Genomic DNA, 24208 nt, shown 5'->3' on the forward strand with positions numbered 1-24208 from the left:
TATTTTGTCACATTCGTCAGATTTATTTGGGAAAAAAGTCACTTCTAAGCGAAACTTTTTGATGCAAAGCGTCGCGCGACACGCTCGCCTCTGCTCTTGAAATGGAAATTTGAAAAAAATAAATAAATGTACGGTGGAGTGACATAGAATTTATTTAAAGTGTGGGGTAAATTAAAGGGAAAAAAAAAAAGAGGTTTAGCCGGCAACAGATATGAATTTAATTTTCCATATAAATATGGCTGATGGGGCTTTGATGTAAATTTTAAAGCCGGTAGAGAAAGCTGAATTGGGCTGTGTATCGAGCAGCTAAAGAAGCTGGAAGTATCATCTTCACTGTTCACAAATAATTTGCTCTTTTAGCAAAAATTGGAAACTTTGGAGTTTCAGGTTTGAGGATTATTATTACTATTGCTATTATAGTTATTAGTGTTGTTGTTGTTATTTATTACAGTTACTTATATAGCGCCATCAATTTGCACTGTGCTTTCCATATATATTATGCATTCGCATCAGTCTCTTCCCTGAAGGAACTTACAATCTAAGGTCCCTAACTCACATTCATGCATATACTAGGGCCAACTTACCTACGAGCATGTCTGTGCAGTGCGAGAGGAAATCACATACCTCCCAACCAGTGGCGACCGTCAATAGGGGGCGCACGGGCGCCGCCTTCTCAAGCTTTTGACAAAAAAATAAATAAATAAAGTGGTCACTCATCATACTCCGTCCAGCGTAAATTTTAGAAAATAAAAGAGGACCAAAAATGGCCCTAGATCAGACTTTACAGGCAAAATGGACGAGAATATATAAAAAAATATATTTTATTGATAACAATTAATCATACATAGAGCAGGTATCAAAATAATTAAACACAAACAATTAACACTCAGTTAACATGAATGTATGGTGTAACAAAAATGTTGACACCATATAGACAACAGTGAGCCCCTGTGCGTCAACGCGTTTCGCTGTTTTGCTTCGTCAGGACACATTCAAGGGTTGTTGGAAGAAACAGGTCTCACTATCTTGTCAGCATCAACCATCCCCAAATGGAAATTTCCACAACGAACGTCAATAATCACAGTGTAGATAAGGGAACATAATCTCCCAATGCTAGTAACCGTATGATGAGTAGCTCAAAAAATGTCACTCATGTACAATATATTACAGGATATCATTCACAGATGAACACCCCTCCCCCCATTCACCTTCCTTTTTCACCGTTCATCATCTGTGAATGATGTTTTTTAAGCTAATCATTATACGGTTACTAGTATTGGGAGATTATGTTCCCTTATCTACACAGTGATTTTTAAATTCTTTTGATACCTGCTCTATGTACGATTAATTGTTATCAATAAAATATATATTTTTCTATATACTCTCATCCATTTTGCCTCTAAAGTCCGATCTAGGGCCATTTTTGTTCCTTTTTTTTCTAAAATTTGCCCTTAAATACGGATGTGGCTTTAGGAGTGGTTTTCTGATTCTTACAGCCTCTGTCCAGACTCTGTCTTGTGGTGCTGGGGCTGTATACTCTGTCTTGTGAAGCTGGGCTGTATACTTTGCCCTGTGATGCTGGGGCTGTATACTCTGTCCTGTGGTGCTGAGGCTGTATACTCTGTCTTGTGGTGCTGAGGCTGTATACTCTGTCCTGTGGTGCTTGGGCTGTGTACTCTTTCCTATGGTGCTGGGACTGTATACTCTGTCCTGTGGTGCTGAGGCTGTATGCTCTGTCCTGTGGTGCTGAGGCTGTATACTCTGTACTGTGGTGCTGGGGCTGTATACTCTGTCCTGTGGTGCTGGGGCTGTATACTCTGTCCTGTGGTGCTGAGGCTGTATACTCTGTCCTGTGGTGCTGAGGCTGTATACTCTGTCCTGTGGTGGTGGGGCTGTATACTCTGTCCTGTGGTGCTGAGGCTGTATGCTCTGTCCTGTGGTGCTGAGGCTGTATATTCTGTCCTGTGGTGCTGAGGCTGTATACTCTGTTCTGTGGTGCTGAGGCTGTATGCTATGTCCTGTGGTGCTGAGGCTGTATACTCTGTCCTGTGGTGCTGAGGCTGTATACTCTGTCCTGTGATGCTGGGGCTGTATACTCTGTCCTGTGGTGCTGGGGCTGTATACTCTGTCCTGTGGTGCTGGGGCTGGATACTTTGTCCTGTGATGCTGGGGCTGTATACTCTGTCCTGTAATGCTGGGGCTGTATACTCTGTCCTGTGATGCTGGGGCTGTATACTCTGTCCTGTGATGCTGGGGTTGTATACTCTGTCTTCTGATGCTGGGGCTATATACTCTGTCCTTTGATGCTGGGGCTGTATACTCTGTCTTATGATGCTGGGGCTGTATAATCTGTGCTTTGATGCTGGGGCTGTACACTCTGTCCTGTGGTGCTGGGGCTGTATATTCTGTCCTGTGAAGCTGGGGCTGTATACTCTGGCCTATGATGTTGGGGCTGTATACTCTGTCCTGTGGTGCTGGGGCTGTATACTCCTGTTCTACTCCGGACACTATGGGTGGAAGCTAGTGGAATACATGGGAAGGAGTGGGTGGATTCTATAAGGGATGGGGCTTATGAGACATGAGAAGGGTCAAAAAGGAGGGGCGGGGTCTGACAATGGACACCAAGAATCTTTACAGCAGGGGCACAGACACCAATAAAAAACTCAATATTTGTCAAGTGGTGAGGAGCGCTGGATTACCCCATGTATTTTATATAGTCATGTGTTTATTATTTCAAAGTAGATTGCCAGCTCTATTTTTTCAAGGACTTCTAAAGATGGTCCTTAGGTAAACATGAATACAGAAAAAAACATAGACATGCCACTCCATTTATAAAGGTCCAGAATGAGATTTGTTTGTAAGAGCCAAGGGAAACCCAACGCGTTTCGGCGCAGCAAACCTCCCCCTTCTTCAGGACCGAATAAGATCTAAAGCATGAAACCTGAACCAGGTATCAGAAAGAAGGATGTTTAACAATAATCATCTTGGAAGCTTTATGTCTTGTTCTAGTATGGCAACCTTCGCAACTCCCGAAATGCATTAACCACTTGCTGACCGCCCTAAAACGGTTTTACTGCTGCAGGGCGGCAGCAGTGTGCCGGATCTCATATATATATATATATATATATATATATATATATATATATATATGTATATACGTAATCCTGCACTTCCACCTGCAGGGCGTGTGCTGCTGGTGGGCAGGCCGCTTCTGCTGTGATTATTCACATCAGAAGCCGATCTGCGGTTGCCGGCACCTGCCGATCCTCAGGCAGAGACTCAGAATGGAGCTTTGCCTATGTAAACAGGGCAGATTTCCTTTCTGACAGGGGGGGGAAGAGATGGATTTTGTGTTCCTGCAAAGCAGTGAATAAAATCCATCTCTTCCCCTAGTAAAAGCAGCACACATAGTAAACACAAACACTGGCTAGGCCCACAGTTAGAAAAAAAAAAATGTTGAGGATAACAGATCCCCAAAGTTACTTTCTATCGAGACACCAGGGTTTAAGGAAAAATATGTATACTTTATTGAAACAATGTTACAAAAATTACATTAGGATAAAAAAAGTTAACCACAGTCAACCCTTTAAGTGCCCTAGATGTTTAACTCCTTCCCAGCCAGTGTCATTAGTACAGTGACAGAGAATATTTTCAGCACTAATCACTGTATTAGTGTCACTTGTTCCCGCAAAGTGTCACAGGTGTCAGATAGTGTCCGATTTGTCCGCCGCATATCGCAGTCCCTCTATAAGTATCTGATCTCCGCCATTACTAGTATAGAAAAATGTATAAATAAACAAAAATTACAGTATGTAGCCATAGTTTGTGGACACTATAACGTTTGCGTAAACCAATCAATAAACGTCTTATTGGGATTTTTTTTACCAATAACATTTAGCTGAATACATATTGCCCTAATTTAAGAAGACATTTTTTATTTTATTTTTATTGGATATGTTTTATAGCAGAAAGTAAAAAATATTAGGTTTTTTTTGTTTATTTTAAAAATTGTCGGCCTTTTTTTGTTTATAGCGCAAAAAATAAAAAACGCAGCAGTGATCAAATACCACCAAAAGAAAGCTCTATTTGTGGGGAAAAAATACACATACATTTTAGTTGGGTACAGTGTGGCACAACCGCGCAATTGTCAGTTAAAATAACGCAGTGCCTTATCGCAAAAAGTGTCCTAATCACGAAGGGGGGAAACCTTTCGGAGGTTAAATTCTCTTGGCGATAGCAAATAAATTTATATTCTGGACTTTTATAAATTAAAAAATATCACAACTATGCTTTATCCTTTAGTCAGAATTATATCCCTGTTCTATAGAAAAGTAAGTGCTGCTATACAATGCAATAGATATAAACATGAGGTTTGTAATACAGATAATATAAATGCATAAGTGTCACAGACAAGTATGCACTATTGTAAAGAAAAAATGTATACAACAATACCAAGATACTACTTGAGAGAGATTCCTTGCTGAATATGCTTACTGTCTAGCGCAGGCTTTCTCTCCCTCTTCACCATGGAAGAACCCTTAAAATAATTTTCAGGTATCAGGGAAACCCTACTAAAAGTTATTATATCAACAGCTCTTGGTATATTATATATACACTCACCTGCCTTTATGTTAGGTAAACCTGTTCAATTGCTTGGTAACACAAATTGCTGATCATCCAATCACATGGCAGCAACTCAATGCATTTAGGCATCTAGACGTGGTGAAGATGACTTGCTGAAGTTCAAACCGAGCAGCAGAATTGGGAAGAAAGGGGATTTAAGTGACTTCGAACATGGCATGGTTGTTGGTGCCACACGGGCTGGTCTGAGTATTTCAAAAACTGCTGATCTACTGGGATTTTCATGTTTCTCAGGTTTACAGAGAATGGTCCGTAAAAATAGAAAATATCCAGTAAGCGGCAGTTGTGTGGACAAAAATGCCTTGAAAATGCCTTGTTGATGTCAGAGGAGAATGGGCGGACTGATTCCAGATGATAAAAAGGCAACAATAACTCAAATAACCACTTGTTACAACCAAGGTATGCAGAATACCATCTCTGAATGCACAACACATCCAACCTTGAAGCAGATAGGCTACAGCAGCAGAAGACCATGCCAGGTGCCTGGTCTGATGAGTCTCGATTTCAGCTGCAACATTCAGATGGGGTCAGAATTTGGCATAAGCAACAAGAAAGCATGGATCCATCCTGCCTTTTATCAACAGTTCAGGCTGGTGGTGGTGTAATGGTGTGGGGGATATTTTCTTGGCACACTTAGTACCAGTTAAGCATCATTTAAACGCCACGGCCTACCTGAATATTGTTGCTGACCATGTCCATCCCTTTATGACTACAGTGTCCCCATCTTCTGATGGCTCCTTCCAGCAGGATAATGAACCATGTCACAAAGCTCCAATCATCTCACCACTGGTTTCTTGAACATGAGGTCACTGTACTCCAATGGACTCAAGCCAATAGAGCACTTTTGGGATGTGGTGGAATGTGAGATTCGCATCATGGATGTGCAGTCGACAAATCTGCAGCAACTGCGTGATGCTATCATGTCACTATGGACCAAAGCCTCTGAGGAATGTTTCCAACACCTTATTCAATTTATGCCACCAAGAATTAAGGCAGTTCTGAAGGCAAAATGGGGTCCAACCCGGTACTAGCAAGGTATACCTGATAGAGTGGCCAGTGAGTGTATATAATGGTTTTCACAATCTGGAGTCAGGGTCAGGGACAGGGTCAGAGACCAGTAGTTATAGCAATAGCGAGGCACCCACCAACCAGCTGGAAAAGTACAGAAGCAGGTCACTCTGTCAGATGACACATGCTCACCTGGGGTGCAGAGTCTAAGTACTAACTGGTGTTCATCAGAGCTTCTAAAGGTGGAGATAGATCCTGGGTGTTAGAACCAAGATCAGCCCACCAAGAAGTGAGCAAGCCAGGGGTCCAGTAGCAGATAAGCAGGTAGGGATAACTAGTCATAAGTGGTCAGCAGGAGCCATGGACAGTGAAAAGAATGCCCTCTTATATTGGTGGTCAGTGTAGTACCTCCTGTGTTGTGCTGTCAATATGGGAATTATGCAAGTACCATCATAAGGAAAATCAATCCACCCAGCTCACTCCTTAAGAAACCCCAGGCAATCTCTGGAGGAACCTCAGTCAAATAAGTGTTGATAAGGCCACTTGGATGAGTTGTCTTCAACTTTACAAAACAAGTCCAAGGGAATTTGACTATACTAGCTATGACCTGAATAAAACAACCCTTTATAGACAAGCGGTGGGAGAGTTCAATATCCACTCCTACAAACTTGCTCATTGCTCAAGGTACCCCTAGCAACCTCTAGGAACCCTTGGGTTCCTTGAAACCCTGGTTGACAAACCCTGCCCTAATGACTTGAATCATCAGTCATGTCTTTAGGTTTGGAGAGCACCAAATAACATGTGCAATGGAATTCTGTGGACGAGGAAAAGCTCTTAAGACATTCTGAAGTTAAGAACGTGAGGAAAAAAAGAAGAAGATAATAGGCGCAGAGGAGGTTTCACTTCGGATGGTATCTGAAAATTAGTCAGGAGATGTTTTAAGGGACCTGCACCAGAGAGAGCTTTGTATATTGTAGGAAGTTTTAATTAATTCTCAGTGTATTTTGTAGCAAGGGGATAGAGCAGCCTTCGAGGACCAAGAATACAAGGGTACATTTAATCCATCCACCAACCTTCACCTAAGGTCATGATGGATAAGAATAAAGTTGCAGGTGAAATTTTGGAGAAATTTTCTCTTTTTCTTCTTTTCTCATGGGTTTCCTGAGTATAGTGCAGTAAGTGCCAGTGTAGGATAGGAATAATATTTAATTTGGTGTTAATTATGACCCAGTGGAGGGAATATTGTATTGACATCAGATTGATATGGAGATCTTCTTATATTCTTTTTAGCCCAGGTGAAGGGTGCACTCGTGGACCCCTGAAACGTGTTGGTTACTTTTTGGATTGTACCCCTGAATTTTAAAGGGATAAAGTTGTATCTGGACCTCTTAGCAATGGTAAGAGTAAACCGCAGCACATCAGTGTGGAAGCATCTATGGGCCCTTTCACTTGATCTGTCCGATTGGGTCTACCTGTCTATTTTTCAGACGGACCCAATCGGAAGTTCTATTTACCTCTATGGTGGACTTGTGTTCGTTTACATCCGCTTACCACAAAACCGATCCGCTAAAAAAAAGCAGAAGGAGATCGATCCTCCTCCGTCTGGGCGGATCGGAGGGCCCATAGAGTAGAGCATGCTGTGTTGGTGTTGCTTCACAAGGTTGGGCACCAATGGTCTACATCAACCACAGTCAGAATAATTGGTAGGAAAAATTTAAAGGCTGATGATGGTTAAATAGTTACGTTGTAAGCGAAGTATAACACAATATACAATCATACCAAGGTGTTATTGATCTTATACTGCTCTAACATTTTTTTTTTTAAACAAAAAGCTAAAATACAGACACATTTGACTTGTAGGTCTTTTTATATCATGTGCTGATGCCATCATCTTTTTGAATAATAGTAATCAGCTCTGCAAACTGTACGTATTAAAACTCTTGTTCTCACATGGTTGTACAGCTTCTTGAAATATTCATTTTTTCCCATTGCGAATTCAGATTTTACTTATTACCATGGCGGAACAATTAGCGCTTGTCGAGTGAGGAAAACTTTGCATGTTTAGATGGGAGGTCAGAGTTACTTGCTAAGTGAAGCACAGGAGAGTGATAGAGGTACAGTACAATTAAAAAATGCTTAGTCCTGATGCAAAGATGATAGAGATTCCTCCATTTTATTACCACAATAATACAATTTACACACAGGAGTGTTATATTATTCCACAAAAAAAATAAAAAATAAAAAAACTGCTGTAAATGGAGTCCCAAGTCCCCATCCCTGCACACAATTACATCCATTAAGCTGTTTGTTAACAAAAAATAAAGAAAACGTTCAGAAAATTTTTTATGTAGCTATTCTCATTCTAGGTCATGGTCATGGTCAGGGGTCAGGCTTGGAGATTAGTAGCTACAGTATAGCATTAGAGAGGCTCCCCCCAACCAGCAGGATAGGTATACAAGCAGGTCACCCTGGCAGATGACGCAGGCTCACCCGAGGTGCGGGGTCTAAGTACTAACCTATGTTCACCAGAGCTCCTGATGGTGGAGATGGTTTTTGCTGCATGTTAGTTTTAGGTCGCGGTCCCTAGGATCACCCCACCAGGAGGTGAGCCACCGGGGATCCAGTAGCAGGTATAGCGGGTAGGGATCAAGTATAAACGTAGTCAGTAAACAAGCCAAAGGTCGGTAACAAGTAGTTGCAGGTTGGGACCAAGCAGAAGCATAGTTGAGGAACAAGCTAAAGGTAGACAACGAGTGGTTGCATGTTGGGATCAAGCTGAAGTGTAGTAAGTAAACAAGCCTAAGGTCGCTAACAAGTGTCACTGTCTCTGCTTGCTCTCTCCTGCTGCCTCTCTGGTATGAATCCCTCCAACTGCCTCCTGTGGTGGGATCCTTCCAGGCCAGCCTCCTGAGCTCAAGTCCAAGGTAAAACCGCTCCCCGACAGGGGTCCATCAAGGGCCATCGACAGCCTCTCCTCAGCGCCGCTTCTCCATCTTCCACCTGACTCCTCCTGCTGGCATGGCTCATTCCTATTTATAGGCTTCTCAGTCCCCTGCCAGGCCCACTCCTGGGGATTGGCTGAGGGCCCATAAATCTTTAAGACAACCTCTCCTAGCTTCCGCCCACTATCTTCTAGAATGTTCTCCAACATTCTAGAAACGGGGAGGCACCAGAGAGCTACCAGAATGAGTCATCTAGCCCTGGCCTTTAATCTCCCTTGGCCAGATTATGCTTTTACCTACACTCACTACTAGTAACACACACTAGAGGATTCTACATATAAAAAAAGGAGAGAGAAAAAAACATGCTTCTTGTTTAAAGTCCTGAAGATGGGGGACGTTCATAACCCCTGTGTTTTGACTCTGTTCCCATTGATGTTGCTCTCTCAATCACTGTTGGAGAGATTTTGAGACAGAAAAAGGGACTGAGGACAAAGATTCCCTTGTCTCTTTCTCTGCAACTTTAGCTGCACTGGACAGTATGAATGGGAAGTGCTCTGTGCTGAGCGGCTTGCTGTTCATTCAGAAAACTGAAGCACAGTAAACACAGTTTACTATGATACAGTTATGAATAAACACAGTGAGTGATCGGTACCGATCACTCGTGTTAAATAAGAAGGGAAGGGGCCAGTAAATTACATATTTACCGACTCCTTTCACCACTCTCAATCCTGAAAGCATCCTGCAGCAGCAGGTAGGGAGGGGAGTTAGCAGTGCTATGAAGGGGGGGACAAAGGGAGCACACAGGGGGACTTGGGCAGCAAGAGGAACAGGGACAGAAGGAAAGATGGGGGCAAAATTTATTAGACCCATTCAGCTGTAATTTCCTGTCGGTGGGAAGAGGAGGGGGAGGAGGAGAAGCCAGCTTTTAGCTGCTGCAGGAAAAGACAGTCCTGAACCCAAGTTCGGCTGAGCCCTGAAGGCAGCTGTCAGTGCTAAGCCTATGAGCTGTGGTCAGGAGATTCAGCAGTTGCATGCTAACAAAGAGGCAGAGATGCTCATGACTTCATTGGCATAATATGACAACAATCACCAGAACAAATGAAGATGGTGAAGCTCTTCAGCGGGGATGCAGACAGCAATACACACCGGATAGCGGTATTAAACTTTCCTTGCTCTATGAAAAACGTATAAAAAAAAAGTAAAAAGTTTTGACTTTACAGTTTAGTGTTTGACTGGTGTACTTTTAATTTTGTTGAGTAGGACATGCGGTGGAGTAAAAGACTACATTGTCCTAGCGTCTTAAGCATTTGCTTTTTACCTGCAGAAAGACTTAATCTGAACACTTCCTTAGTGGTTACATCTATTTCCTCCCTGAACAGACAAAAAATATAGTACAAGTTTCTAGTGAGAACCGAACACCCGGCCTGGGATATATCACAGTCTCACAAGTAGTGATGCCGCTGTGATTTCCATAAAACAAGACGTTGAAGGTCTGTTCGGAACAACTCCCCTTCAGTCACCTGGCATTGTTCAGGGTCCCCCGAGCCACCATATATCTCCGCAACGGAACACAACAGCTGGTGAAGCGTTTACATGATTAACTACCTTGGGGGTACAAAAGCTTCTGCTAATATAAGAAATAGTCTGCAGCTTGAATTATTGACGGGCACATGGTGTAACCCACTGATATCCTTGCAGGTGATACGGAACATCAATACCTTCGCCAGGACAAAGACGCTGGCCCAGGGTTTCCTGGATATGGCGCTCTTCACAGCCAATGCCTCCCAAATGAAACATTTGCTCCAGCAAGGGCCCGATACGCCATTCTACTATTTCCTGATTACACTACTGGTAAGTCTTTTTGATGGTCTGTTTTAAGAAACTGTTAAAATTTCGAGAATTAATAGGCTGAAAGAATATAAAATTGCCTATGTCTATGTGGCATTGTGCCCAAAGAAGTTTTATTTCTAATGTGTATTGCTTCCGTGTTAATTTAGGTACGCATTGCAGACTGTGTAATTTGATCCAATGGTCAATACCCCCTTGAAATGTAGGGCCTGCTGAGGACTGAGGGTCAAAATTTAGTTTTGTTTTCTAACTCCACTGGAGTCCACTCTACATTTTGTTTTGCACCTATACTTTCCTTTGCTTTTGGTGAAGCCGCCGTTGCAGTGAAACATATTGGGACTTGGGTTGTAGGCCCTTTTTTTGGAGAAACCATGTTTGCTTTCCTCGCGTAAGGAAGATAAATTACATTGAAGAGTAAGCAGCCCAACAAATATTCAACCAAAAGATTCCCCAAAGATTGGACAGGATTCAAATATCAGTTTCTGTCAACGTCCTCTTTATATAATTTTGCAGGCAGTTGATGGACGAATCTTGCTTAACTGAATGTTGCCAAGTGATAATGTGGAATAGACTCCCTCAAGAGCTGGTTTGGTCCAGCTCAGTAGACTGCTTTAAAAAAGGCCTGGATTCTTTCCTAAATCTACATAATACTGTATAACTGGATACTAACATTTATAGGTAAAGTTGATCCAGGGAATATCCGATTGCCTCCTAGGTAGAGTTGGGCGAACAGTTTGAGCCAAGCAAAATTTCGGCCCGAACATTGTCTGCTCACCCATTCGGAGAACACCAGAATATACGGGGTGCTCGGCAGGATGTTCCCGCCGAGCACCCCGCACTGCGCGCTGCACTATGCATTCTAAGCCCTGATTGGGCAAAGCTTTTTAACCAATCAGAACATAGTGAATAGCTGGTTGTTAAGGAGTGGGTCCGGGAAGCCGGCCGCTGCGTCCCTGACAATGGATGAGTCATCAGCTGTTCAATGGGCTTCCTCTAGAAAAATGTGAGAAAAAAACGGCGTGGAGGTCCCCCCTCAAATTCCCTTCACAATCCATACCAGGCCCTTTGGGTCTGAGGAACCCCATGCCAAAATTTAAAAAGCAAATGCTGTGGGGTCCCCCCAAAATCCATACCAGATCCTTATCAGAGCATGCATCCTTATCCAAGCATGCAGCCCGGTAGGCCCCGAACCCCCCCCCGAATCATACCAAGTCACATGCCCTCAACAAACTCGCTCATCCATGTCTTTATGGACCCTTCTTTGTGCACTGGTGCAAATGCACGTTGGAACAGGAAGGGGTCATCCCCAAACTGAAATTGAAATTGTCCAAAATGTCTTGGTATGCTGACACCTTAAGAGTTCCCTTTAATGGAGCTAAGGGGCCAAGCCCAACCCCTGAAAAACAACCCCACACCATAATCCCCCCTCCACCAAATGTTTGGGACCAGTGCACAAAGCAAGGTCCATAAAGACATGGATGAGCAAGTTTGGGGTGGAGGAACTTGACTGGCCTGCACAGAGTCCTGGCCTCAACCCAATAGAACACCTTTGGGGTGAATTAGAGAGGAGACTGCGAGCCAGGCCTTCTGATCCAACATCAGTGCCTAACCTCACAAATGTGCTTTTGGAGAAATGGTCAAACATTCCCATAGACACACTCCTAAACCTTGTGGACAGCCTTCCCAGAAGAGTTGAAGCTGTTTTAGCTGCAAAGGGTGGGCCAACTCAATATTAAACCTTACGGACTAAGACTGGGATGCCATTACAGTTAATGTGCATGTAAAGGCAGGCGTCCCAATAGTTTTGGTAGTAGAGTGTGTGTGCAGAAGCCAGGCAAACAGGAATGTTCACTCCTCTGGCTCAGTAAACAGTCTAGGAGTTGCCTTTTAAAAGTTTACTGCAGAATAACTTTGCTGGGCCTTGGAGAAACTGTGGGATACTCCAAAACACTAAACAGAAATGTGAGGACACTCTTCTCTTTGCAGTCCCTTCAGCAATAGGACATAATGTGGACAGCACTGGGACACCATAAGTAATGTTCCAGGCCAGGCAAGCCTTAAAGTTAGTGCGGCAGGGGTTAACAGCAGCAACAGTCATTAGGATCCTTCACTCAGGTCTGTACTCAGTGTACCTGGGTACTTGGATGCCTCCCTCCAGACTCTTTAGACAAGTGAATCCCAATTGAATCTTCCAGATCGGATCCCCAGTAAAACCCCTCTTTTAGCTTCAAGAGAAATTGTAGCAGGATAGGCCCCCTAACTATGCACAGCTGGCACCTCAATGAAAGACAGGCAGAATATTTAGGTGAGCTTCCCGTGAGGGCAGCAGCCCTTTTGGCTGGGAACCCCTCTTTCTGGGGAAGAACCCTGATGTCTAAGGCTCCAAACTATTTATGCACTCTCCCAGCCACCTCCTGAGCACCTTTCCCCAGGGACTGTCTGGAACTACATAAATAATCAGGTGTCTTATTTGGTTCTCCCACCCACTATATTCTGGAAGCCTCCAGAAAACAGGGGAAAGCAATCAAACCTGAAGCCTGCAGACCCCATAGCATCCTAAAGTAATCACAAGCTGCTCTACTGATCACAGGAGAGCCTCAACAGAACTCGATTTCCCTAGCAGCCTATCTGGGAGGATGCTACAGATGTAATACAGAGGACTTCATTAAAGGTTTAATTCACCTTTATCAAAAACTCCTCTATGCAGTCCCTAAATACCATCCTAGCAGCTGCCCCATCCTAGAAAGAGCAAAGTACAGTGCTTGGAAAACTGTAAGTAGGTTTTTGCGTAGGCTTCACTTATTGCAAAGATGGTTTACAGATATGGAAATACCAATAAAGCATATTTGTTAAAAGCTGATTAGTTTAGGGTTAGGTAATGGTATTTAGGGATGGTGTAGGGTATTATTTGATAAAGGTGAACTAACCCTTTAAAGATACATTTGTATTCCTAACTCCTAAATAAAAGTTACGTTTTATGTTGGCCATGGATAGTTGTGTGAACTGCTCATCTTTTTTTTCTTTTTCTTTTTTTGCTGTCAAATTGAGTAATTTCCCAATGACTTTTTAAGACTAGATTTATTGATCGAACTTTCGCAACGCACCTTTGAAGCAAAGAATTACCATACGGTTATAGTGTCACAAGCAGCAAAGAATTGTTGGCCTAGAGCAATGTATTTGAAGAATACAAAGGGCCTGGGCAGCTGTCAAAGAATGATGTAAAAATTTTTTTGCCACCAAAGCAGACCTGGCTCACCCAAGGTAATAAAATATCGGGGCAACTAAGCATTTCCGGGACCTCTGCAAAGTTCATAAAGTGTATGTAAAGCCCGTTTCAATAAAGCTAAATCCCTGAACTTAGTACACTATTGTACTGGGCCACTACTCCTCCCACTGACACCAATAATGAGGCACTATTCCTTTCATTGACACCAACAATGGGCCACTATTTCTTCTCCTGATGCCAATGGTGGGTCGCTATTCCTCCCACTTACACCAATGATGTGGCACTATTCCTTCCACCTACACCAATGATGGGGGACTATTCCTTCCACCTACACCAATGATGGGGTACTATTCCTCCCACCTACACCAATGATGAGGCACTATTCCTTCCACCTACACCAATGATGTGGCACTATTCCTTCCACCTACACCAATGATGGGTTACTATTCCTCCCATCTACACCAATGATGAGGCACTATTCCTTCCACCTACACCAATGATGGGGTACTATTCCTCCCACGTACACCAGTGATGGGGTACTATTCCTCCCACCTACACCAATGATGGGGTACTATTCCTTCCACCTACACTAATGATGGGGCACTATTCCTTCCACCTACACCAATGATGGGGCACTATTTCTTCCACCTACACCAATGATGGGGTACTATTCCTCCCACTTACACCAGTGATAGGGTACTATTCCTTCCACCTACACCAATGATGGCACATAGTCTACTCACACTTGCCACAGTTACATAGTTACATAGTAGGTGAGGTTGAAAAAAAGACACGAGTCCATCAAGTCCAACCTATGTGTGTGATTATATGACAGTATTACATTGTATATCCCTGTATGTTGTGGTCGTTCAGGTGCTTATCTAATAGTTTCTTGAAACTGTCGATGCCCCCCCCTGCTGAGACCACTGCCTGTGGAAGGGAATTCCACATCCTTGCTGCTCTTAAAGAACCCTCTACGTAGTTTAAGGTTAAACCTCTTTTCTTCTAATTTTAATGAGTGGCCACGAGTCTTGTTAAACTCCCTTCTGCGAAAAAGTTTTATCCCTATTGTGGGGTCACCAGTACAGTATTTGTATATTGAAATCATATCCCCTCTCAAGCGTCTCTTCTCCAGAGAGAATAAGTTCAGCGCTCGCAACCTTTCCTCATAACTAATATCCTCCAGACCCTTTATTAGCTTTGTTGCCCTTCTTTGTACTCGCTCCATTTCCACCACATCCTTCCTGAGGACTGGTGCCCAGAACTGGACAGCATACTCCAGGTGAGGCCGGACCAGAGTCTTGTAGAACGGGAGAATTATAAAGCTAATAAAATCCAGCCCTCTCAAAGGCTGAAGGACAGAAAACTGGCCCCTCTGCCTAGAAAGTGGGGGTACCCCTGACATACAGTATCAGCAGCCAGTTAGAGAACATTTCTCATTTGGCCTGACTGCGGTAAATCAAAATCCTTCTTATTGTGCTGTAGCCAGACAGCTATGTCATTTCTAGGGGTTTACTGTTTGCATTGGTTTATTGGAAAAGACTGATTTGTCATTTTCACAATTTCTTGACATTGCAGCTGTCATCTTGACTCTCAACATTTGCACGGCATAACAGGAAATCTTCATGGCACTACGCAAAAAAAAAACAGTCATTTCCCGAGAGCTGTTGTAATGGCAAGCCATAAAAACATAAAGCATGTTTTGTAGCAGTGCATAAAAATATAGCATCTCCTAAATAATGTTCCCATCCGTGATGAAGCCAGACATTTGATTGTGCCACCAAATAAACCTAAATAAGTTGATCCTACCATCTGATTTCCGCCTATCGTCCCCTCCTCCTGTAAATAAACACTTCAATCAGTCGTGGCGGGGGAATTTACTGCGCTTGAACGTAAAATGACACAGGTTATCAAGCGAGGGTTCTAAATCACTTACAGTTCACTCTATAATTAGACAATGGTTGATTGCCGGTTCTACGCATGTACTCATAATGCAGAAACAATTAGAAAGGCTTAGTGGAAAGGCATAAGTACATTGAAATAATCTACTCATTGTTCCCCATGGGCATGATTTAGCAACTAAATATTTCTCTGAGTCTTTAGATGCGACTAGCCGTGCAAATAGCAAATGCGTAATGGTGTGTGCTGGCTAAACAAAAACTTAAATTAAGATTAACGCTACGGCCCTGGAGAACAAGTGGTGGCAGGTCCTCTTGGACTATGTTCGGAGTGTAGATCGTTTTGCATTTCGTCACACCTGGATACAGGCTGCCTGATGAGCGTCTCTTGTTTTCGTCTCGGAATTCATCTTGTACAGTTGGCCGCCCAACTCGTAAGTTCTTATATAGTTTTGGCATACACTTGGTTGACAGCTTCTACATACCCAGCTGCATAAACCCAACGTGTTCCCACGGATATCTCGAGTGCAGCTATTCTCAACCAGGGTTTTGTGGAATCCTGGGTTTCTTCCAGTGCCGGGGCAAAGTCATCCAGCGCCCAGGGCAAAAATACCAAACTGCGCCCACCTCCGTTCACCATGTACAAGATTAAGGAATCTTACACCCAGCAGTCACTCCCTTCTCTTGTCAGCCTTGAAGCAAAAGGAAGGCACCCCCATCCCTACAGTAAATTATTGCACCCAGGGCAACCTCCCCTCCTGCCCTTTCTTTGTCCCAGCCCTGGGTTCTTCCACAAGATTTCTAGAGTCACAAAGGCCCGGGGAGGGGGCACGCCAGTGGTAGGCAATTTTTCACGGGCAATGGCTGGTGTTGGCGCTTCAATCATCATGGTACCATGTGTCATGGTTATGCAATAGAGTTTTGTCTGTCAGCTTACCTGTCTCCATGTGTTCATCTCTAGAGACCAGCTGACTCTCCCCTGACTGCTTTTACAATCTCTCCTCTAGCATGGCTCCACCCCAGCTCCTATCAGAGAACTCTATATTAACCTGTGCACTGCAGGCCAGCCCTGCTGATCAAACTTTGTGTGTTTTGGCTTCCTGTTTCCTGCCTTCCGTGTGCTCTACGTTTGTTTCTGTTACCGACCTTGGAGTGTTCTCAACTATTCCTGTCTGCTTGTGACCCTGACCTTTGATGTGTCCCCGACTATCCCTGTTTGCCTGTGACCCTGAACAAGGACAACTCTGTTGTCCTTGTTTGCTTGTGGCCCCAACCTTGGCTTATTCTCTTAGTATCCCTATCCCCCTGTTGCCTACTGTGGGTGAGAGCTGGGGGACCCTGGGGGTCGCGACCTGGAGCCAGTTGCAGCCCAGTCCATCCTCACCACTAGAGGCTCTGGTAAACACCTGCTGGCTCTTAGACTCCGTACCCCAGGGCATCTTACGCTCTAACCCGGTGGGATCTGTGTTGGTGTTCCAGTGGCCCTGCCTTCCTTACCACCCTGACTCCCATCCGCAGCAGTCAGCTGTAGGGTCCACTACCTTGCGGTGCACTCCTGATCCCAATGATGTGCATCTGTCACCTAGCCTCAAGGTGACCTGACACCATGGTTGATATGGCGTCAGGGTGATTGAAGCGCATTGTTTCCATTGATAAATTCTAATATATAATGAAGGGGTTCAACTCAACATAATGCAGAATCAGTGGGAGCCCTGGTCACTTGCCACCTTCACCTATCACCAGATGCAGCGTGTCACTTTCCACTGTCGCCTGTTACCAGTTGCAGCTTGTTACTTGCCACCGTCACCTGGCACTAGATGTGAATTGTCACTTGCCACCTGATGTGGATTGTCACTTGCCACGTCACCTGCCAGCATTTGCAGCTTGTCACTTGCCACGTCACCTGCCACCAGATGTGGGTTGTCACTTGCCACCTTGCCTGCCACCAGACGTGGATTGTCACTTGCCAACTGATGTGGATTGACATTTGCCATGCCAGCCAGTGCCTCCAAATGTGCATTGTCACTGCATTGGTGGAAGGCTGGCAGCACTGGTCCATTTAGTGAGGGCAGGAGAGCAGAGATGTGGGGCGGGCAGTGAGAGATGATGTCATATCGTTGCTCCCCGCCGCACCTCGCTCCTACATTGAAGAGGCCTGACTGTGAGGGCGGAAGAGCGGTGATGTGAAGTGGGCAGAGAGAGATGATGTCATCTCTGCTTGTCCGCCCGCTCGCTTCTCTTCTCTCATCTGCCTCTCTCATGCAGCCCTCCTGCCGCAGCCACGGCTTTAGGTTTAGGCAGAAACCCTGTGGCAAGAGATTCCCAGCTATGGGCCCCAGATTCGGGGCTATAGCCCCCATAGCCACCCCCTAGCGACGCCACTGGTAGATGCTATAAGGTTTGCGAAACCAATTGATAAACGCTTATTGGGATTTTTTTTTACCAAAAACATGTAGCAGAATACATATTGGCCTAAATTTATGAAGAAATTAAAAAAAAATTCTATTGTCTATGTTTTATAGCAGAAAGTAAAAAATATTGTTTTTTTTTTCAAAATTTTTGTTTAAAGCATGAAAAATTAAAAATGCAATATAAGTCTCTGATCGCCACCATTACTAGTAAAAAATAAATTCCAGTATATATCCGATAGTTTTGTAAATGCTGTAACTTTTGCACAAACCAATGAATATACGCTTATTGGGCTTTTTTTTTTCTAAAAATATGTAGCAGAATACATACTGGCCTAAATTGATGAAGAAACTTCATTTTTTAATTGTTTTTATTGGGAGCTTACAGTTTGCAGAGTTCATTCTCTAATTGTAGCAGCGGGGGAGCAAAGGGAACAGGAGTATATGCAGCTGGTTGAGGCCAGCATAAAAGTGAACCCGTTGCCTTGCATCTCTTTAAATGAAAGTTACTTTCGTCATTCAGAAACAAACTGAAACCCACGGCAGCGTCTGCAGATTCCTTCAGGCAGTTTGAAAAAAAAAAAAAAAAGAGAGACCAAAAGAAACAAGCTTGTATCCGAGTCCATAGTCTGAAAAAGTGAATCCTTTAAGGGGGTTGTGTGGACAGCTTCATGTCATGTCCTGCAGCCTGTAACATGCTTAATTAGGAACCGCCGCTCTGTACGGTTTGCCGCGTTACGTCTTTCTCACGCCGCAAAAGCAGAACCCAGAGCCCACCTCATGTTAAATGCATCTCTTGCCTCTTCTAAATGTTCTCACTTAAGAACATTTGTTAATTACCACAAAGCTATTAACAGATTCATTAACAACTCATCACTAGCGCATCATCAGGGAGGGATACGTGAAAAAAACCAACAATTTTTTCATCTTTGCAAAGGAGATCTGAGCGGAGAACGAGGGAACAGTGCTTACCTCCCATGGGAGACTGTCAGCGCTCCATTCACCTAGTCAGCCCCCAAGTTGCCAGAGATCTTCTTATCAACTAGGCCAGGTCAACCAATTCCCTAGACTGAAGAAGGAGCAGTTAAGTTTAGCTTAGCTCCTAGTTAAAGTATAGGAAGTTGGGTAAATTTAGTCTGGCTTCTCTGTAGCCTGTGGAGCAATTGTTGATTGCTTTAGCCTGCTCAGTGTTTCACAGGCTGCTGGTCTGATTATCTTCTCCTACATTCTGGAGCAGGCATCCTTAAATGGTGGAACGCGGCCCAAATCCAGACTGAGTCACATCAGGATACTGTATAGAAATTTTACAGAGAGACCTGAACAAAATAATGGAATGGGCAACTACATAGCAAATGAGGTTTAATGTGGAGAAATCGAAGGTAATGCATTTGGTGGCTACAAAAATATATAAACTATTCACTAGGGGGAGAACCAGTGGGGGAATCAAGGATGGGGAAATATCTGGGGGTCCTAGTAGATGACAGACTGAGCAATAACATGCAATGTCAAGCTACAGTTACCAAGCTCGGCAGAATATTAGCATGCATAAAAAAGGGGATATACTCCAGAGATGGAACGATAATCCTGCCACTTTATAAAACTCTGGTTCGGCCGCATCTGGAGTATTCTGTCCGGTTCTGGTCACCAATCCTCAGAAGGGATGTGCTGGAGCTGGAGAGAGTCCGGAGAAGGGCAAGAAAATGAATAAGAGGATTGTAGGACCTCAATTACGAGGAATGACTACAAGCACTAAATTTATTCTCGCTGGAGAAGAGACGCTTGAGAGAAGATATGATAGTGATATACAAATATCTCTACGGTGATCCCAGCATAGGAAAAAAATGATTAAGTCCCAGAAAGTGTAAGAGGACACGGGGCCACACATTGAGATTGGAGGAGAAGCGGTTTATTCAATTTTCTTTAGATTTAACTTCAACTATGTAGTGCAAGGGCCTCCCTGATTGGATACAAATTGAAAGTATTTAGGTTTGACTCATATTATATGGTTTTGGTAAATCTAAAGGAAAATTGTATAATGTATGGCCACCCTAATGCCGCGTACACACAACCGGACTTTTCGACAGCAAAGGTCCGATGGAACCAATCTGTCGGACAATTTGATCGTGTGTGGGCTTCATCGGACCTTTTCTGTCGAAAAAATCTGATGGACTTTAGAAATAGAACATGTTTCAAATCTTTCCGACGGACTTGAGTCCTATCGAAAAGTCCGCTCGTCTGTATGCTAGTCCGACGGACCAAAAACGACGCAAGGGCAGCTATTGGCTACTGGCTATGAACTTCCTTATTCTAGTCCAGTCGTACGTCATCACGTTCCAATCCGTCGGACTTTGGTGTGAACGTGTATAGGCAAGTCCGTTTCGTTGGAACTCCGTCAGAACTCCGTCGAAAAGTCCTTATTCTAGTCCGGTCGTGTGTACGCGGCAAAGACTGGTTCATGTGTGTGTAAAGGCAGGTGTCCCAATAGTTTTTACAATATAGTGTAGATAGATTTCATTTGAGATAGATAGATAGATAGATAGATAGATAGATAGATAGATAGATAGATAGATAGATAGATAGATAGATAGATAGATAGATAGATAGATAGATAGATAGATAGATAGATAGATAGATAGATAGATAGATACAGTAAAACCTTGGATTGCGAGCATAATTCGTTCCAGAAGAATGCTTGTAATCCAAAGCACTTGTATATGAAAGCGAGTTTCCCCGTAGGAAATAATGGAAACTCAGATAATCCGTTCCACAACCACTGCTTGTCTATGCACAGGAGCCGGAACTCGGAGACACTCGGAGACACTGTGAGATGCTTGGAGACTCTTATGCCCCGTACACACGGTCGGACTTTGTTCGGACATTCCGACAACAAAATCCTAGGATTTTTTCTGACGGATGTTGGCTCAAACTTGTCTTGCATACACACGGTCACACAAAGTTGTCGGAAAATCCGATCGTTCTAAACGCGGTGACGTAAAACACGTACGTCGGGACTATAAACGGGGCAGTGGCCAATAGCTTTCATCTCTTTATTTATTCTGAGCATGCGTGGCACTTTGTCCGTCGGATTTGTGTACACATGATCGGAATTTCCGACAACGGATTTTGTTGTCGGAAAATTTTATATCCTGCTCCCAAACTTTGTGTTTCGGAAAATCCGATGGAAAATGTGTGATGGAGCCTACACACGGTCGGAATTTCCGACAACAAGGTCCTATCACACATTTTCCGGCGGAAAATCCGACCGTGTGTACGGGGCATTAGAGTGTTTCCAAGTGTCTCTGAGCGACTCCGGGTGTCTCCGAGCCCCCCGCACCTCTGGCCAAATGCGGTACTGCACACCCCAGAGGCTTGTCTCCTGCTCGTCAATGCAAGACAATGCTCGTAAATCGAGTCAGGATTTTTTTTTTAAACAGCTCGTATTGCGAAACACACGTAAACCGCGTTACTTGCAATCCGAGGTTCCACTGTAGATAGATAGACAGCTCAGTTCCAAAGTATAAAACAAAGATTTTGCTGTAAAGTTGGGGGGGGGGGGGGACAATTTTATTATTCCGATTTACTACAAAATCAATTATGTCGGCGTACTTAAGGAATCTCAGTGAAATTAAAAAGGGCACACTGGCACCGCGCTAATGTAATTAGCCATAAATAGAGCTTGCGTTAATGACAGTAAATATAATAGTTACATAGTGTAATGACTTTAGATGGGACATTAAAATCTGTTACTCAATTTTGTGAAGAATTATATCATGAGACCCCTCCATTCATTTACGGTCTGCCAAAACCCTTCCAGAGATAAATTGCACTTTCATTGCCATAAAACGCCCGTTATATTGGTACCAAATTGGAATTTTAAATCTTTGCCGTCATTAAAGAGGAGAGCCAGCTGATGGAGTGTTTGCCTGCCCAGGAAAAAAACAGTTTTAAGAACGATCCCTCAAAATCAGGACGCATTTCTATTGACAGGCTTAACGTTTGATAATATTTACGAACATCACTTCCTTTTTTTATTATTTTATTTTATTTTATTTTTTGCATTTTGCCATTCTACAGTTCCTGCCTATAGAACCGTAGAGAAAACTTTACCGGGAACCCATTACGGAGAACGTCGTGTATGCCTGGACTTGTAGCAGTTCACTAATTAGATAAAGTAACAGGCGCCCGTCAGCGCTCAGATTAATGTTACGATGTAATTATAAATTTGTTCTTCCGGCGGTCATTTTGATTAATTAAGCAGAACTCCAGGCACTTATCAATAAAAACAATGAAGTCTGTGAAGTCAGGGGGAAAAAATACAGCTAGTATAAATATCTGAAACTGTCTTTGTATTAGGCCAGAGACGGAGGGCGCCTGTTACACTACTGCTCCTTGCTGAAGAGTTTTCTATTATATCCCTATTGGATTTAAATTTTTTTCTCCCATCCCAGACGCCCTCCACCCCTTGCTCTGAACTTATTGATTTTAACTCGGTCACTGTGCGTCTTCTGTGGCCGCGCAGGGCTTTCATCTCCTCGGGTCGGTTGGTCCCCCTTGGCAGTGGTCACTTTCGGGATATTTGGCGTGGCTTACGCATTTCCTGACTGATTCGTATATCCCCTGATGAAGCCAGTAGGCGAAACATGTCGGGCTAATATACAAATATGAAACCTTTCTGTAAGCTGAACATTGCCATATGACCACCTTCATCTTGAAATGTTGAATATTCCTGAAATAATTGGCGCTGTTCTGTTTTAACTTTATTTTCATTAAAATTATATATATATATTTCTAGAAATACACGGTTTCCATTATTATCTGTAAGCACCGAGACAATCCCCCTTCTCCTTTCCCATTTCATATATTTGTCTTTGTATTAGCTCCCTGTATTCAAAGCTGGGTCTGGGAGCGGGAGGGACAGAAGTCTAATGGTGGCCATACACACTTCGATAAATGATTGATTTCTTTTAGGATTGATCCCTTCTAGAATTAAAAGATCTATAGCCAACAACCCATTCGATCAATATGCCACACACAAGGAAGTGATTATTTATCAATCAATAATTAAGATGCAGTTGTGACTTTCGAACATAAGTCATGGATCACCATGTGATCTCACGTTCTGATTGATCGAAATGCAATCATATTCATGAACAGTGCTGCCGATCACTGCAAAGCAATTGATTATATTCTGTCCTGGTCGATCGACCCAGTTGGATCTAATCTGATCAAAATTGAGTATAAATTGATCAGGGGGAAAGTTATGGCTATTTTTTGGAGATTTAATCATTTGGATAAAAAAAGAAAAAGAATTGAAGCTTGTATGGGCAATAGACATGTGCATAGCCAAAATTTTAGTTTCATTCACTAATTGAAGAATTTAATTTCATCATATTCGGTATATTTAAGAAATTCGTTTTCAGGATTCCTTTAATATCTTCAGAAATCCTTTCATATATTTGTTTGTATCGGAAGGATTCAAATTCATTGTGAAAAATAGCTGGTTGTTAAGGAGTGGGTAACTGCCGCATCCTTAGCAACCATGACTCATTCCCCATTGACAGTGGAATGTAAACAAGCAAGTGCGGGCATTAAAAAAAAAAAAAAAAAAAAAAACAGTGTGCCCCCCCCTCCAATCTATACCAGGCCCTTCAGGTCTGGTATGGATTTTAAGAGGAACTCCATGCCAAAATTAAGATGGTGTGCGGTCCCCCTCAAACTCTATACCGGACACTTATCGAAGCATGCAGGCCATAAAAGGGGGGGGGGACAAACGAGTGTCCCCTCCTGAACGGCACCAGGTCACATGCCCTCAACATGGGGGGGGATGCTGTGGGGAAGGGGGGCTCCACTCCCCAAAGCCCCTTGTCACCATATTGATGGGGACATGGGCCCATTCCCACAACCCTGGGAGGTGGTTGTGGGGGTCTGCAAATGGGTTTTAACAAAGAGGACCGAGATCCCGGCTCCCCCATGTGAATTAGTATGGGGTACATATTACCCCCACTCATTCACCAAACAAAAAAATGTGAAAAGTACTCAAAAACAGAAGACAATTTTTGACAGGTCAAAAAAAAAGTAAAAAAAAAAGTAAAAAACCCAAAAATAAAAGCAATGTCCCCTGTAGTAAATCCAGCCTCAATCACCATGAATGCTAACCACTGACCTGGGAAAAAAAAGAGGTCCGCACACGATGCTTACCTCTCGCTGACTGACAGCTCCAGTTCCCGCCAACCATAA

The 24208-nt window shown here is 43.4% G+C and overlaps 1 protein-coding gene across 1 annotated transcript in view; it reads left to right on the forward strand.

Moving 5' to 3' along the window:
- LOC141111785 (ninjurin-2-like) overlaps nucleotides 1-24208 on the forward strand; it is a 101896-nt gene that overhangs the window by 13354 nt on the left and 64334 nt on the right. The window contains exon 2 of the mRNA XM_073603920.1: nucleotides 10290-10442. Coding sequence (XP_073460021.1) covers nucleotides 10290-10442 — 153 coding nt within the window. The remainder of the gene's footprint in view (nucleotides 1-10289; nucleotides 10443-24208) is intronic.

The sequence above is a fragment of the Aquarana catesbeiana genome, linkage group LG11 (assembly GCF_042186555.1).
Source record: "Aquarana catesbeiana isolate 2022-GZ linkage group LG11, ASM4218655v1, whole genome shotgun sequence".
In the NCBI taxonomy this organism is placed as follows: Eukaryota; Metazoa; Chordata; class Amphibia; order Anura; family Ranidae; genus Aquarana; species Aquarana catesbeiana.